The sequence below is a fragment of the Lactuca sativa genome, chromosome 4 (assembly GCF_002870075.4).
Source record: "Lactuca sativa cultivar Salinas chromosome 4, Lsat_Salinas_v11, whole genome shotgun sequence".
In the NCBI taxonomy this organism is placed as follows: Eukaryota; Viridiplantae; Streptophyta; class Magnoliopsida; order Asterales; family Asteraceae; genus Lactuca; species Lactuca sativa.
In genome coordinates, this window is record NC_056626.2 from 270,188,085 (window position 1) to 270,206,330 (window position 18,246).

At 37.4% G+C, this 18,246-nt stretch overlaps 1 protein-coding gene across 2 annotated transcripts; it reads right to left on the reverse strand.

Moving 5' to 3' along the window:
• Positions 1–82: 82 nt before the first annotated feature.
• On the reverse strand, positions 83–12,772 carry LOC111903998 (histone acetyltransferase HAC1). Of its 2 annotated transcripts, XM_023899774.3 has the most exons (18): positions 12,638–12,772; positions 10,715–11,057; positions 10,235–10,343; positions 9,763–10,075; positions 9,215–9,682; positions 7,443–9,103; positions 7,066–7,362; positions 6,710–6,988; positions 6,467–6,595; positions 6,050–6,250; positions 5,829–5,971; positions 4,687–4,999; positions 4,243–4,382; positions 3,350–3,428; positions 1,966–2,358; positions 1,640–1,857; positions 496–612; positions 83–170 (listed from the first exon to the last, which is right to left on the reverse strand). In XM_023899774.3, the coding sequence occupies exons 2-17, from the start codon at positions 10,900–10,902 to the stop codon at positions 501–503; spliced, it is 5,043 nt and encodes a 1,680-aa protein (XP_023755542.2). In that variant the 5' UTR covers positions 10,903–11,057; positions 12,638–12,772; the 3' UTR covers positions 83–170; positions 496–500. The 2 variants fall into 2 exon arrangements, with proteins under 2 accessions (XP_023755542.2, XP_023755541.2); XM_023899773.3 differs by having other exon boundaries at positions 83–612.
• Positions 12,773–18,246: the final 5,474 nt, after the last annotated feature.

Sequence of the window (18,246 nt, forward strand, 5' to 3'; positions counted from 1 at the left end):
ATAATATGAAAACAAACACAGCCCACCCTCAAAAGGTAACAAAATACATTTATGTTATGGGAATACAAATATAATCATAAAATGTCGAGAAAATGTAATAATGTATTAGCACCACACCACACCATGACATGTCATGTAGTGTCCGTTGATTCCTTTTCAGCTTTAAACATCTACAACAATTGTTTCAAATCAATAAGTACAAGTGAGTGTACAAGTACAACAATGAACAAAGGGAAGGGAATGGGGACCATTTCATTTTCATCATTATCTTGTTTGTTTCTATGCGATGCGTGCCTATACTATGCTTTTAAAAGCTCTCTCAGTCACCTTTTTCATTTGGTTCATCAAATAGACTTCAAAATTGTTCAGATAACAATATGATACATACAACCTGCACTTGGGAGTTGGAAAACAAGCGAGATGCCTTGCCTTGCCTTGCCTGCTGATAAGCATTTTTTTTAATTAATTAATATATATATATATTTACAAGTTTACCCTCTTCAGCTGCCATCAGCAACTTCGGCCGCACGCTGCCTCATCATCTCCATTACAGCGGCCCTCCGCCGGCTATCAGACTGTTGTTGCAGTCTTCTCAAATGTTCCTTCAGATCTCTGTAATGTGGAATCAAATCAATGTATTTATTATACATATAAACAACAGGGCCAAGCCCAACATATATATACATATATATATATATAGCAACCTAGTTTACTAATTGCAGGGAATAGCAATCTACTTTACTATGTACTTAAATTGTCCACCCATAATACCAACCTACATGCACTTTATTTGTGGATAACAAATAGCAATGTACTTTGTTGTTATACATAATAGCGATGTAATTATGATATTTTACCCATAACAATACCAAGAGTTTTTGGTGGATAATAGCAATGTACTTTCTTATTATACATAATTATATTTCTTTACTCGTAATGACAACATACTTACATTTTGCAACCATGATGGTTAATATACAATACTAACTTTATTTTTTTTACATATTGCTATCATCATTATAAATAAAGGGTAAAGAACTGTAGGCACATTGCTATAAAATATTAAAAGAAATGTAAGTAAGTTGCTATTATACAACATACTTACATATCACTACCAATATGGCAATATGGGTAATATACTTCAAGTTGCAACTATCAATACAGAAATTGTTATAATGGGTAGAGAATTGCTATTATATTATAGGATTAGGTAACATATTATGGGTTACATACAGCTATTGCCTATTGTTGGTAATAAAATGCAAGTACATTGTACATACCTATTATAGGTTTACCCTTGCTACCAATATGGACAACATGCTTCATTTTCCACCCATAATACTAAAATAGTAGTCTAGTTATTTTTTATCCATAACAGCAACAAACTTATATTTCCTTACCCACAATAGCAACATGATTGCAGTTTGCCACCAATAATGGTAATATACATATTAATATTATCCGTAAGTACATTGCTATAATGGCCTACCAATATCGGTAAAAAGATTAAAGTTGGTTGCTTTCTTTCCTTTTTGAAACGTCAACTAAGTTGTTGTACTAGTTTAAGCAAATTTGAAAATGTTGTTGTAACGAAGAGGGGGAGATGGAGAAAAAAGAAGAAAGATAAAGAATTAGAAACCTGCAGCGGGGTACATGACATTGGGATTCTTTACATGCTCGGGCATGGAGTTGAAGAAGATACCACATTTTCTTACAAAGAACACACCCACCGGATGCACGTACTTTGCACTGTATCCCATGTCGGAAAAGTCCCTTCACCTTCCGACAATTCGGGTACTGACAAAGCGGAGACCGACACTGAGATGCATGTACAAGCAGATCAAGCATTTTCCTAAGCTGCAATGCAATAAAATAATCATCCACAACAAAAGATTAGCAAGTAAGTAAGTAGATGCAAATTGCTATAGCCTATAAGGAGATTATATTTATATTTTATTTTTATACCTGAACAACTCGTAGTTGTCGGGCTTCTTTATTTTGTGCATCACGTTCGGCAATGGATGGATGAGTTGTCAACTTATGAGGATGATCGACACCTCCATCTTTATAATAGCAAGCATTGCAGACGTCAAATTCTGGGCAAATCTCACAGCGCCAACCTTGACCTGTTTCAATGTCGTTATGACATCGGTTGCATGTCATTACGAATGCAGGAGCGGTTGGATTGTGAAGATGGTATAACACCATCATTGAGGAATGTTTTGCACGACGAAGGGTGTCGTATTGGTAATGGTTTCCTTGGCACAGGCTCAGAAAAGCTTGTCGCGTGTCGAAAAATTCGCTTTCCAGAATCTCGTCTTTATCTTTTGTATCTGCTGACACGTCGTCGATTTCAATCTGCACAACACAACGCGCGAATGGAATTTCTTAAATCACTTTCGTCCGCAGGAAATGGAACGCAATTCCATAATATATATATATATATATATATATATATATATATATATATATATATATATATATATATATATATATATATATTGTGTTTATCTATTTAATGGGTTAATGTCGTATATATGGGCAAAATAATCACCATTGTTTGTTTTTAATTACTATCCAAGGTAAGCAACTGGAACCTTTTGTTCATAAAACACTTAAAAATAAGGGTATTTTATGAACAGAAAAACAATCTACTTGGTTGTCTTCTGATGCTACTTCTTTAAAACAATTTGAACACCAGAAATGCTGTTACCCATTCATATGACATTGACCTTATTTTAATATATATGAGGATATTTTCGTCTTTTAACAAAAAAAAAAAGGAAGAATGTTCCTTCCACTCCCTCAGGAAAGAAGAAATCCATTCCGTCCATTTGACAACCAGACACACCATGGAATTGAATCTCAAATTTCAATTCCATTCGAATCCACAAACCAAAGACATCTTTATAATAAGGGAAAATGGCAACCAATAACACAAAATTTACTCGTTAGGTCACTCAAGTTTTAATTGCATTTGCACCCAATAAGGAAACAAACTTTCAATTTGGTTTTAAATACCAACTTTAACCGGTCACATATGAGACAATGGTATTTTAATGTTTCCGCAATTAAAACTTAAGTGGCCTAATGGGTAAATTTTGTGGTATTGGTTGCCATTTTGGATCATTTTCCCTAATAATAAATGTTAGAGCTGACAGCCTGTTTGTTATGCAGCACAGGATAGCATTGTACTACTACTGCATTTGGCAGGGAATGGAACTGGACAAAATTTTTTTTTTTTTTTTTTTGTCCCACCCAAAGACTTGTTCTTAATCTTTTGCACATGCCCTCCTCGTCAAAAATAACTCTAGAAAGCTTTTCCTGTCCCATGTAAGGAGAAACTTACAGGATAAAGAGGATGTTTCTCCCTATGATGAATAGGATGTCTCTCCCTATCCTCGAGTGTTTGTTCAATTTCATAACACCTGCAAGTCATAATCACAACCAAACATTACATACATTTTAAAAACAAAAACAAACTCCCATTATGTATTTATGGAGAAATATTAAGGTTTAGGTGTTTATGGATTAGGATTGAAATGTTAGGAAATTCTATAAATAAATGGGGCTTCGGGTGAGGAACTAAGGATTGAACTGTTTGTCGATTTTCTGTTCATGATTACTATATTTCTGTCTTATGATTCACTCTTTCTATTTTCACATACTCCCTCATCATCCACAGATAATAAATAACTGATAAATATATATATATATATATATATATATATATATATATATATATATATATATATATATATATATATATATATATAAGTTTCAAGCTGACCACAATGCTAACTTCATATATATCTTATTCATTTTATTTATTAAAGAAAAGCTAGCATGGCATATATTGTCTTTGTCAAAATGGAAATAGCGTAAATGCAAGAAATAGCGGTGTACTTCCATTGATTTTTTGATTATAAAAGCAACCTAATTCCATTATTTCCTATGACAGAATTCTACTTGAAATATTAAACCCAGTTAGAGCAATGTCATCCAATTTACAAAGCATGTTCAATACTATAATTGGGTCGATTGTCTTATTAAGAAAAAAAAATGCAGAATACAATCCTGTAATAGAAAGAGATGAAAGTACAATGCTATAATACACAAATAAATAAAAGTAGAGTGTTATTTTTTGAATTTATCCCAAACCAGAACTGGTTAAGATTATAACAAATAAACTGATGCACCAGAATATGTCAAAATGGAAATAGTTCAACCGAAAGTGCTTACTTATCACAGAGCTGAAACTTTTTGCACTGATTGCAAACCCAACGTGTTCCAGATACCATGAGGATGCAGCAATGAGTGCATGCATGCTGTAAGTGAACCATAATGAAATCTTCCTTCATTGGGGAAATTGTTTCACCAAGCTGTACACCAAACAGATTACAAGTGTAAGAAAAAGAATATTCAAATTTTGCACTCTGGTCCAGAAACAAATTAACTAAAGTAAACAGATTTATTTTAAATTTTAATCTGTCGGTTTGTTATCTTTGTTTTTTTTAATCCAGCATGTGTGCATATTAAGGGTATCATCGTAAGACCAATAATAAATTAAATGATATTTTAACCAAAAAGCTCTTTATTTCAAGGGTGTAGTGTTAATAGATTTTCTTAGAATTCATGCTTGTTAAATAATAAATAGGTTTAGTATAAGATATGATTGAGAATTACCCTATGCATGAGTAGCAGATCTTTGGATGCATTCCCAGTAAGATCGGTTTGACCAGAAGCTTTGAGAGCTCTTTTGTTTAGTGTCTTCTTTATGGATCCTTTCCTATTTTGCTTTCTTCCATCCTCTTCCTGACGAAGCTGATAGATTATATCCTCAGCAGCACCAGGCCAATAGTCTCCATCAAAATATGGCAATCGAGTTGCAGTCACCTTGGCTTTACATTCACCAGAAGACACAAAGAAATGATCGTATAGATTAGTCAGATCTACTACAATATTTTCCTTTGTAGCTTTTCTCAACATTGACAGATACCTGATAGTCATACACAAACAAACATAATCCACGTCACATAAATGCATCAGTAATACTACTTACTTCCTGCCTCTGTTTGCTTGGATGGAATGAAATGAGTCAATTACATTCCATGACCATGTTTCGTTGGCTTATAGGAATGGAATGAGTTTTTTATAAGGGCATGCTACTTTAAGCTCTACTCTATACATTATTTAACTATAATTAATGGAACTTTTATTTACAAACTAAACATACTAAAAGCTCACTAAAATCCAAATAAAAAAAAATGTATTTTCTAGTTATTTTTAGAAAATAAAATTGTAATTTAAATAAAAATACAAATAACACACTGAAAGCTCATTAAAACCGAAATAAGATTATAATATAAAAACAATGTATATTTGTAGCTCTACTTTGTATATTATTTATTACTGAAAAAAAAAACTGTTTACAAACTAAAATTTTAAACATACCATTGAAACACCCCAATATGATTATAATAGAAAATACATATTCTAGTTGTTTTTGAAAAAAATAATAATTTGAACTATTTTATAAAAAGATACTCTTACATAAATAGCAAAAGGGCACAAATTTTTTCTGTTTACAAACTAAAATTTTAAAAATTCTAAAAGTTCGTTACAACCATAATTAATAGAAAATATATATTCTATTTGTTTTTTAAAAAATAAAATTGCAAACCTTTTAATGAAAAAGAAAATCTCTGAAAAGTTTACATAAATAGAAATGGAAGGGATCACATTTGCTAAAAAAGTGATCAATGAAGCATTCCATTCCTTTCCCAACTCTATCTATCATACCAAAAGAAAGTAATCGACGCACTCACCATTCTCTTAGTTTATCAGATTTTGGTGTCTTCTGGATTTCAGGATGGCAATACAAGATATAATCTTCCCCCTTCAATGGAGGGCATGCCCAAATATAGCAACTTGTGAAACCACGTAATTTGCAATATTCTAGGTAACCTATCTGGAAACAGAATGTAATAAAATAGGTTATTTTTAAATCAACCTAATATGCAAGATCTAACTCGACAGACTTACATACCAGAATTTCATGATATACAAATGTACGAAGAGCCTCCCCTGTCACAGCCTTAATCTCAGGCCTGAAGTACTTGACTGAATCCAGATAAGAAAGATAAACACGCCGATGGTTTGGCTGCGGACATTCTGCTCCAAATTCTTGAACATACATACCAAAAAGACACACTTCTACACCTTCAATTTTCTGAAACAACAGAACTACCTAAAACAAGAAAAGCCTAGTTTAGGGATTCACATACATACCAGAACCACAAGATAACGGATTGTGTAATTTGAACTTTTTTGTTTTCTTATTAAGTCACTAAACTTTGAAAAATTCATTCAATGATAGAGCTGTTTGGAATTTGGGTAGATTTTAGGAAGAGATGCTATAATAAACAAATCAACGAAAGTGGTACGTTGCTTGCAGTTGAAATACCTTAGACTTATACCCAAACTCCACAGGGTAATTTTCCTCTTGAAAGATCTCAAGAAATCGTTGCTTGACTTCCAACTTCTTGTCCACAGAAGAGACCACTCTGACAACAAGTGCTTCTGCTCCAGGAACCTGATAATAAAGAAAATGTAAGATACATACTTTGTTCATTCACAATGTATGGTATGGAGTTGTCTTATATTATGTCCTGATTTCTGTTTTTGGGATTATAACATCAACATTCACCTCATCATAAGTTTTCCCATAGAACCTTGCACGCTCTAGTCTCTCCTGCTTCAGTTTTCCAAACAACCTGCTCTCTATGTGATCACTGAGTATGGTTCGAGGTAAATCTTTTGCTCCAAGCACAGCACTCTGTGGTAGAGGCATCCGCTCTCCTCTTTCAACTTCTTCCATATAACAATTTGGACAAGTATAATCTGCTTGCCCCCCATCATTTCTTCGACCATTAAATAGCGCACATATTTGATGCTGCCAGGCTTCACACCTGTCACATTGAACCCACTGCAGTGCAGATGGGACCCCACAAGAAATTAGAATATATATAGATATATACTTATATATAAGGGTACACAACATACCCATTCTTCGGTCTCCTCATCATTTTTCTTTTTCTCAAATCTAGCTTTCAAAACATTAGTTCCATCAACATTGATAGTGTCTCCACGGGAATCGTTATAGCATGGAATGCAAAAGTAGTGTCGGGTATCACCAGTTCCAACAGTGTAGAACATAGCATTTCTCTTGATGCGAGCACCACAAGGTGTGCAATATATAGGCGGGGGTTCAAAACTGAGCTTTTCAACTGCACATAGTTGACACGAGTTCTCACTCATCGAGTGTTCCAGAGCTTGATTCTTTTCTACTTTTGCTTTGCTCTGTATAAAATGAGAGATTCAAAAACAAACACAAAACAAACACAGCTCCATTATCCATAAAGTAAAATGCAGATTCTGACCTGGCCAACCCACTGCCTGAGACCTGTTATATGCTCACGAACCTGCTCTGGTGTAAACAACTCAATCATTGATACTCCCTTTATTTTTGGCTTCCCGGACTTGGTTCCAGTAGAAGGTTCTGCAGGAAGTGATGTACTTTCCTGTATAATAGGCTGGACCACCTCCACCTCTTTCTCAGTCTTAACAACCTCCTGCTTAATGTTAATGGGCACAACAGAACTCGCAGGAATTTCCACTTTTACCCCAGTAACAGTTGGAGTATTCGTGTCACCAATTTCAGCTTCTTCTTCTTCTTCATGGAATACTTCCTCAACGACAGGAGGTGGTACTGGTAGTGGTAATGGTATGACAGGATTTTCACTTTCGGAAGCTAGTGATTGTGATGATGACTGCTCTATTTTCATCCTCTTTAAAGTTGGATGTAGATCTTCTGAAGTTTCAACAACAGATGGACTCATCTTGGTATTATTATTGTTATTGTTATATCTACTGGTGCCACCATTAGGATGTTCACAGGATCCATTGCCAGAATTAGAATCTGTACGGTGGCTCCCTTTCAGTTGAACAAAACGTTTTACTGGGACACAAACAGGACAGGTTGAATCCCTACAGTGCCTATGATGTTGAAGTAATACCTTTGTCCTAGGACAACGAGGATATTGACATTGAACCAAATCATTACATGATGATATATGGTTCAACAGCTTTTGAGCAGTGATGCAATTGACTTCTGGACATTTCCCTGGTGGGTGTGAGCATTTACGAGCATGCCGCAAGAACAATAGCCACCTTTGTTGATTCTTGAACTGCAATTCACGGTTTAAATTAGCAGAGTTTGGCGGATCTACTGATCTATTGGTGGTGATTTGATGTGTGATGGATTCTTCTGAAGAAAGATTGTTCCTCTGAGCTTGATCTTGCCCTGCTATTCTTTGATTAAATTCTTGTTGGACATTATTATTATTATTATTATTATTCTGGTTTGACACGTTGCCCACTACGTCTACGTGGGCCACTTCTTGAGATCTCGAATGCCATTGGCCCTGCAGCCCAGTTTGAGTGTCAACAAATTGGTGTTGTTGAAGCAATTGCTGCATCTGCTGTGAAGTGTCAGACACCCCCTGAGAGCCTGGTGTAAGATTCTGCAATTGGCTACCCATGCTATGGTCTTCCATGGAGTTGTGTTGGAAGTGATTAATTGTCTGGGAAGACTGAAAATGGTCAGAGACCTGTGGCTGTAAAGCTTCACTGTGACCCCCCACCATTCCAGGCTCAGATTTTATTTGACTGACAGGATCATGTGGCTGTGGCAGCAGCTGAGACTGACCATATGACAAATGCTGATTCTGCTGCATCTGTTGACTTTGATTTTGAACAAGTTGTTGTTGTTGTTGTTGTTGTTGAAAATGAACAGCCTGCTGAGATTGCATAGGAGTCTCATGTAGTGAATGTTGAGACCTGAAATTCATCTTTTCTGCCTGCTGCTGAGTATTGAGCAGATTTGACTGATTCACCATCAAAGGAGCACTCGTGTTATGTAGTGCATGCAAGCTTACTGGATTCATGTTTTGATTATTCATCATTGATGTATTTGAGGTTGTGGGAACATAAAAGTTTCCGGTTCGAGAAGAATCAGTGGTGCTACTCCCATAACCATCACCTGCAAAGTATACGTATTAGGTACCCCATCAACATTAAGGAGGATACTAAAGTGGCAAAAGCAAACATGTCAAAATATATGTATATATTCAGAGAGAGAGAGAGAGAGTACCCTGTGACATGTGTTGTTGATGGACATTCATGTTCCCATAATGAGAAGGTGTCACATAGCTTTCTGAGGTTCCTGAACCATTCATCATAGGTGAATTATTGGCCATCATTCCTAATCCGTTGTTTATTGAGCCATTTGAAAACCCATAAGCTTTCTGTTGTAAACTAGACCTGATTCCACCACCCATATGGCTCCCAAGGCTATGTAATATGCGACTGTTCTGGCCACCAACTTGGTGCTTTTGGTTCATTGGCTGAGATACCATTGTTGAGTCAATAGTCGATAGCCCAACAACATTGTTGGACATATCTGTGTTCATGTAAGACTGATTACTTGCAGCGCTACTATTATTAAATCCAGGAGTAGGCATCATCTGGCTGCCCATTCTTTGTGCACCCATTGATGAAATCAAACTGTTTCCACTGGAAAACTTTGATGTTGACTGTTGATAACTATTCATCAAACCTCCTGCCAAAGTGGATCCAACATTTTGATACAGAGTAGAAGAAAAGTCGATAATATATAAAATAATGAGAGGCAAAAATTACCATCAGATGACCCCAAGGAACCATTTTGCATCCCACTGGAAATTCGGGTGGTATTAGGTAAAAGGTTTCCTGTGTTCACAGGTGATGACATCATGCTATTACCACCACCCACAACAAAGGAGTTATCCATAGATGATGTGGCCATTATATTTGAGTTCCCACTTTGTGGCATGCCCGGATTTGGAATCATTGTTCCCATGGGAACAGAAGTATTGCCTTGTTGCTGATACTGTTGATTTTGGTTGCTCAACGGGAGGCGTCTGATTAGAATATGTAAACGGTTTTCCAATGTATCTAAATTCATGTATTCCTCCTAAAACATAAAATAATAATTCATAGTTATTACTAAAAAGTGAGTAAAGTTCAACTGTATATTTTAGTCGGATATGTTTCCTGCTATCGACTACATCGCACTAAAGAGATGGTCGGATTCTTTCAAAATTCAATGCAAAGAAAACTAGAAAGATTTTACCTTTGTGGTTGCAGTCTTGAACAGGCCTTCTTCTAAGCGTCTAACAATGTCCATCACCTTCTTTGGAGCTATCTCTTGTGTTTTTTGTCGCTGCATTAAGAATTCATAGCTGGAGAAGAAGATTTAAAAACATTAAGAGTAGAAAAAGATCAAATTAGACACACACACAAAAAAAGATCAGATCTACCAAGCAGGCATGATGGATAATAAATCAACACAAGGAGGGGAAGGGAGGGGGGGTGTAACTATAATCACTTGGTATTGAGATGAAAGAGGGACTAGTCACATGCCCTTACAGGAAACCGAACCAGGGCTAAGCTTATCGAGTCTAAAACTAGGTCAGCACTAAGACTAAGAGCATAGAAAAACAACAACTTTTGGTGAATAATTTAAAAAATAAAATAAGGGAAGTAACAAAGAGAAAGGAAAGGAACAAGCAGGCAGACATATAGTTTGTTTGTTTGTAAATGAGAAACTTACATTCTCTCCTGTATAAACTGGCGAGCCTTGACAAAACCAGGCTCCATACTAAGATTATTACGCTGACTTCCAGGGTTCTGCATTATGTTCTGCTGCTGTGGATGTGGTATGCCAGGCAATGATGTCCCACCTTGGTTGGGTATCTGCCCAGAGAACTGTCCCGATGATATATGTGTCTGCAGATTCATCTTTATCCTGTCACCTCACCTACTTACTAGATATGAATATGATATCCTTCATAACAAATGTCACATCTCACATTCAATCCACCAACACTTGCTTTTGAATTGAGATGCCTATCTATGTATTACGTACTTTCAGCTTCAGTTTTCCTGAGTACAAACTGAAAGCCAACAGCAAAAGAAAAACTTATGAGTGTCTTTCCATTATTATTACAAGCCAATTGGGAAAGTTAAGGAAGAAATAAGCATACTACTTAGCCAAGTGTACCATACTTGTATCATGTGAATTATTAGTTGTTTTTGCACTTTACAAAAGCAAATAATGGGTAAAACCCAGCCTAACATGCCTTCTGAGTTGGATAAAGCTCAACTTTTACACCTCTAGATATATCCAACATTCAATTTTATTTTATCAATTTAAGACATAAAGTCTTCTAACTCTCTAGTCTCTAGCAATTAAATATTAACATGCCGTCATCTGAAACCAACACCTTGTAACCTTGTGCAGTAAACTTAATGCACACATCTATCTCAAGTTTTATTTGCATGCTTGTTACTAACAGTGCCACTTTAATAAGTTCAGAATATGATGTTATGGCTGAATTATCCAGCTCAATACAACATTAGAAAGAAATCAACAAAGCATTTCCCATCTCATCGCGATTAACTGCATCATAAATCAAACCTCCAACTTATGAAGTTGTCACGGGAATGCCAAACAGTGGTGAGTGGTAAGATCACTCCACTCTACCATGGGTAATGGGCCAACTCTTACGATTCAAAACTACAAAAAAAAAAAATGTTTTTTAAAGTAGTATTATTGTTAAATATTACACCCTTCTAGCTGTGTTTTGTCATATCCTGAGTGATCCGAAGGCATGCATCACCTTTCAAAGATAAGTCCACAAAAACTGCGATACATCAGATTCCATGAGTCCTTAGTGGACAGTGGTCAGTTAAATCCACAAACACTCATCCTTCCAAAGATAAAAAGTACTACAAAGCACTAACTACATATTTGATTACTTCTATATCCAGCAAAACATGATAAACATCGACATCACGTTAACAACCCCCAAAATAATTACATTCCCTTTCTTTTCAAAAAAGCTACACTTCAGACTTCAGGTGCCAAACAGGTTAACGTGATAAGGATTTTCAAGTTTTAAGGAATAAGCTGCTAACTGCATTGACCTTCAAAAAGGTATAAAAATTATTTTTTTTTCACTTGAAAAGTATTAGATTTGGCATTAAAAATGAAATTCGCTCGTGTTTTTGGAACAGAAGTGGTAACCAACTTTAATCACTACACATTTGAATTCACATTCAAGTTTTGAACTCATTAAATCCTACACAGCAAGTTCCCAGCAAGTTACATCACATCAATGACACCAAGAAAACATATCTCGCAATCTGATTTCCATGAAAAATGTCAAACACTAGACTTAAACGCGAATCTTAACGACTAAGCACGATAAATCCCAAAACTGAACCTCCAAACCCCAAAATCCACATATAGCAACCCTAGATTAATCTTTCCTTACATGAGCTAAAAGATGTTATCAAAATTATTGAAATCAGCAAGCAAATATATTAAAGCATCCTTCTATGCAACAATTACATTCAATTACAAGAAACCCTAATTAAAGCAATTATTCAGCAAATTGGAATGATGCAAATGAAAAGATTCATAGTAATGAAAGAATTATTGAAAACTTATGTATAGAAACAGTGCACATACCTTAATTTGTTGTTGGAAGTTGAGCTGTACGTTGATGAGCAATTAGAGACGCATTTGGAGACTTGCAAAGACAAGAGAGAAAAGGGGTGAAAACTGTCGGGCATAGTTATAAAAACTTATAACCCGATAAGTTTACCGGTTTTCCGGGTTTGGATTCAAATATCACTTTGGTTGCTGCATCGTGCCTTACTCCAAACGACCCGTCACCCACTTCGAGAGTCCAATTATTTTGAGTAAACTACAACATTAGTCCTTGAACTATTTTCTTATCTATAGCTTTAATGCACTAAAATAATTTCTTGCTACTAAAATCCAAGAGAACCATTTTTTGGACTAAATTACAAACATGGTCCATATAATCCTTAATTTTATGATTTGTTTTTCAGCGGTCAAAGCAAATCATGTGCCTCACACATAAGGGTAAATTGGTCTTTTTGGTTCATATACCTCTATTATCGTCATCTTTAATGTGTAATATGTAGGGGTGCAAACGATACAAGTTACCCGTGAGCTAATCAGGATCGGCTCGTTAAAAGCTCGACTTGAAACCAATTTTAAACGAGCTCGAGTTTAATATTAAGCTCGTTTATTAAACGAGCTCGAGCTCGAGCCTATGTCACTAAGCTCGATTAGGCTTGCGAGCCTAAATGAGCTTTTATATAATGTAATTTTTTATTATTTTTATATATTAAAATAAAAACATATTTGGGGAATTAGGAATTTAGAGTATTAATAAACAAGCTTCTTAACGAGCTCAAGTCAAGCTTAAGCTTATTTAGGCACGTCGAACAAAAAACGAGTCGGCCCCGAGCCCGAGTCGAGCTTGTATAATTATTTACAAGCTCGAGCCGAGCTCAGTACAAGAAAGCTCGACTTGAGCCAAGCTCGAGCTCGAGCTCATATAACTTAAACAAGCACGAGCCGAGCATGACCAAGAGTCCAAGCTCGGGCTCGGCTCGGCTCGTTTGCACCCCTAGTAATATGCATATAGCTCTAAGATTATATTACATAAATCCACAATCATTAAGTTCTAATTATGCATATTCTAAAATATTACAAGGATCGCCAATGTTAGTTTCGGATAACCATTTCTTGTAGTAGATAAGTGGTTGTTGATTGAAAATGGTGTGTAAGATACGAGGTGAATGGATGTGTTAGATATATCTAAAATATTGATTTTTTTCTTATTTTACTTTGATTTTTTTAGTAAAATTTTTGTAATTAGAAAAAGGATCTTGTTAGTTTTTTGTTGTGTTTATTTTTTGTCTGTAGATGTCAATGACAATATTCTTGGCATTCATCACAGAGGGTTTTTCTTCGACTCACTAATGGTTGATTTTTTGTCCCTTTTTGTTATTAGTTATATGCATTTTTGCATCAAAACTAGGTTATTTTAAAGAAACCTCTATGTTTTATTATTTAAAAATAAAACAAATGAAGATTTAGAATAGAGACTTGTTGCTCTTAGAAATGATGGGGTGCCCACTACTTTGTGAAGTATGTGGTGCACAGAATATTTTTAAGTGTGCATAGAAAGAGGAAAACATAATCTTAACATTTATTACTCACCCCTACTAATATAATCATTGAGGAGATCAATGAACTCATTTCTTTATAGCTTAACATGAAACATTTTTATTTCATAGTGTTAACATCCATAAAAAATCATGCCAATTTAGAACTTTGTAAATCATTCAAAACCAATAATTACTACAAATTTGTTTTCAAAATGTTTTCGTGTCAGATATCCCATAATCAAATCATAAAAATATAAGGAGGTGCACGATCACGCCTTCGTCTTCCCGTGATCATCAGAATTAAACAAAATCAACAACTGTAAGCCCGAAGCTTAGTGAGTTCCCCCAAAATACCAACGTCATACAATCATAATCATATCATAGCAAATAAACAACATGCATAATGAGTCATCAGCCTGACCGGACCGCCTCGCATGGCCATCAGTCTATCTGGACTGCTCTCCAAGCCATCGGCACGTCTGGACCGTCTCGCAAGGCTTTCAGCCTATCTGGATCGCTTGTCAGGCCTTCAGCATGACTAGTATGCCCTAACTGGGTTTGCAATTGTACCTTAGACCCTGTTGATATAGTGAGAAGAACTCACCTCACAAGTAATGCTGAACTAGACTGAAAGTCTCCGACCATTGTCTCACCGAAAATCTCAAACTATCCAAAATAATGAATACTAAGTCAACACATGGGATATCAATCTTGACTAAGGGTCCACATAGTTCGTTTTACCTTTTTTCTAATCTGGTCCAAGGCCCAATATCAAATTCACTATCCAAAAGTCCATATGCATAAGGCCCATTATTGGCCTAATTTTCCCAATTGGGCCCCAACTCCCAAATCAAGCCTCATTGTAAGATCTATTACCACTAATGGCCCAAAACACATTTATTCAGAAAGCCCAGCAAGGCCCATGTCAAACTGGCCCAAAAAGGCGTCCAATACCGAAGCGTTAATCGTCAAAAGCCCAACAAATGGTGTACGCGGGGCGTACTCCTCTGGTATGTTGGGCGTACTTCCGTTTTGCGCTGACCACCATCGGGGTGGTTTACTCAGTACGTTGGGTGTACAAAAATTACGCAGGACGTATGCAAGGTTTCACCAAAACCCTAATAAGTGCTTAATGGTTTAAGCACTTAACCCAAACTCCAGATCCATCGACCAAATATGCCTTAGAACCATAAAGTCTTGAACTTTAAGACTTTGGACGTCCATAAAGTTCTTAATACATGGTCTTAATCCATTAAGACCTTTCTACTACATGCATGGGGCACTTTTAGCCATTGGGACATCATTTGTATCACTTAGGACCCTTTATAGGGTCTGAAAGGACAGCTTATCTCGTTCAAAACATAACATGCACCAACTTGGGACTTTTGGGACAAGAAATGGTTTCATAAAACTATCATGGAAAGATCTACATCATACAAGCTTAAAGGTTGGAACTTTTTACCTCCTGTATCTTCTGGAGCACAAAGAAACCTCATATCTACAAGCTTGTCTTCCTTCTCCAACTTTTTGATGCAACACTTTCTTCTCCAACTACTCAAAACACACACTTTTAGCTCACACACTAATAAAGGGGTTATGGTGTAGGGAAAACGGCTCAAAACTATGGAGGCTGAGATGATGGAGGGTTTTGAGCTCATAAGGACATTTATATAGCACCCAAACCCAAAATATTAGGGTTTACATTTGTCGTGAGTACAACCAGCGTACACAAATGTACGCCCAGCATACTAGGACACGTCTAGTATGCTCAGCATTCCTTATGTACGCTTAGCAAACTCGTCTTGTTCTTAAAGTTGCAACTTTAGCACTTAGGCTTCTGATGGATCGACTCTTCCAACCCCAGGGACTACAAATGACAAAATAATAATAAAAGAGAGGATTTGGAAACACCTGCAAATCTCGGGATGTTACAAATCTCCCCCACTTGACCTAGAATTCGTCCTCGAAGTCTGTTGTAGCAAATAGATCCATATAATGCTCCCGCATCTCGGACTCTGGCTCCCAAGTCCACTCAGATCCTTTCCAATGTCGCCACTGTACCTTTACCAAAGGTATCTCTTTGTTTCACAAAACCTTTATCCTTTCCAATGTCGCCACTATACCTTTACCAAAGGTAACTCTTCTGTCAACTCTGAGCAGTCTGCAACTGCTGTCTAATCTGTTGAATCCTCTCGGTAGTCTGCAGAACTAACTCTGTACGTCCCATCACTCTGTGACTAATCTCACCCCAATGGACTGGGGTGCGACATATACTTCCATACAATAACTCATATGGTGGAGCACCAACACTAGAATGAAAGTTGTTGTTGTTAGAGAACTCTGTAAGAGGCAGGTAGGAGTCATAGCTCCCATCGAAGTCACTAACACAGGTTCTCAACATATCCTCGAGAGTTTGTATGGTCCGCTCACTCTGGCCGTATGTCTGTGAATGATATGTTGTAATAAAATGCAACCGCATGCCCAATTCCTCGTGGAAATTCTACCAGAAACGAGAGGTGAACCGAACATCACGGTCTGAGACAATAGAGACCAGTACCCCATGGCAAGCAACGATCTCGCGGATATACAAGTCAACCAGCTTCTCGATCGATGAACTCCTCCGTATCGCTGAAAAGTGGGCTCTCTTGGTCAATCGATCCACGATGACCCAAATAGCGTCGAAGCCCCTAGCCGTCCTCGGTAGTTTGGTGATGAAATCCATCGTGATCTGCTCCTATTTCCACATGGGAATCTCTAGAGGCTGCAGTTGAGCATGCGACCTCTGATGCTCGGCCTTGACCATCCGGTAGGTCAAGCACCTCTCAACGTACCATGTGATCTCCCTCTTCATGCATGACCACCAGTAACTCAATCGCAAATCTTGGTACATCTTGGTGGCTCTCGGGTGAATAGAAGAGAGACTTATGAGCCTCCTCCAGAACAATCTGTCTGACCCCACCAGACATCGGAACCCAAACCCGATCACAACGGGTCAACAATCCCCGACTATCCTGCACAAACTGGGTGTTCTCACCCCTAATCCTCTCAAGCTTCCAATTCTCTTGTCGCATACTCTCAACTTGAGCTTCCCTGATCAGGCTCATAAGTGGAGAATCCACTGATATCCTCATACATGTCACTGGAGTAGAAGATCCAGCTGACTTGCGGCTCAGAGAGTCCGCAACCATGTTTGTTTTACCCAGATGGTAAAGGATCTCGCAGTCATAATCTTGATTACCTCCAGCCACCTGCGCTGCCTCATCTTCAGGTTCGGCTGATCTATGATGTGTCTCAGATTCTTGTGGTCCGTGTATATTGTACAGCGGACTCTAAATCTTGAGAGCGAATACCACCGCTCCTAACTCCAGATCATGAGTAGGGTATCTCGTCTTGTGCGACTTCAGTTTTCCCGATACATATGATATCACCCGTCCTCTCTGCATAAGGACTGCTCCCAACCCGGTGATCGATGCATCATAAAATACTACAAAATCCTCAACTCCATCCGGGAGTGTCAACGTTGGCGCCTCGCAAAGTCACTATCTCAGCGTCTCGAATGCAGTCTGCTGCTCAGGGCCCCACCGAAAATCCACCCCCTTCCTCGTTAGACGAGTGAGAGGTACCGCAATCTTAGAGAAATCATGTATGAATCTCCGGTAGTACCCTGCCAATCCTAAAAAGCTCCTGATATCCGAGGGAGATTTTGGAACCTCCCACTGCATAACGACCTCGATCTTGGCCGAGTCGACCAAAATCCCCTCCTGGTTAACGAGATGTCCAAGGAACTGAACCTCTCGTAACTAAAACTCACACTTCGAGAACTTAGCATAAAGTCGTTCTCACCTCAAGACTCCTAATAGCTTCTGAAGATGCTCCTCGTGTTGCTCCCTGGTCTTGGAGTACACCAAGATATCATCTATGAACACAATGATCGAGCGATCGAGCATCGGTCTGCAGACCCGATTCATCAGGCCCATAAACATTGTCGGCGCGTTGGAGAGCCCAAATGGCATTACCACGAACTCGTAATGTCCATAACGAGTCTGAAATGCAGTCTTATCCATGTCCTCCTCCCTAAACCTGATCTGATGG

Excerpts from the sequence above, each read along its gene's own strand:
- LOC111903998 (XM_023899774.3), bottom strand. The coding sequence starts at position 10,902 with ATGAATCTGCAGACACATATATCATCGGGACAGTTCTCTGGGCAGATA. Across the intron at positions 4,383-4,686 it reads ATCTGCTACTCATGCATAGG|CTTGGTGAAACAATTTCCCC; the intron begins GTAATTCTCAAT and ends TTTGGTGTACAG. Across the intron at positions 3,429-4,242 it reads AAGTTTCAGCTCTGTGATAA|GTGTTATGAAATTGAACAAA; the intron begins GTAAGCACTTTC and ends TATGACTTGCAG.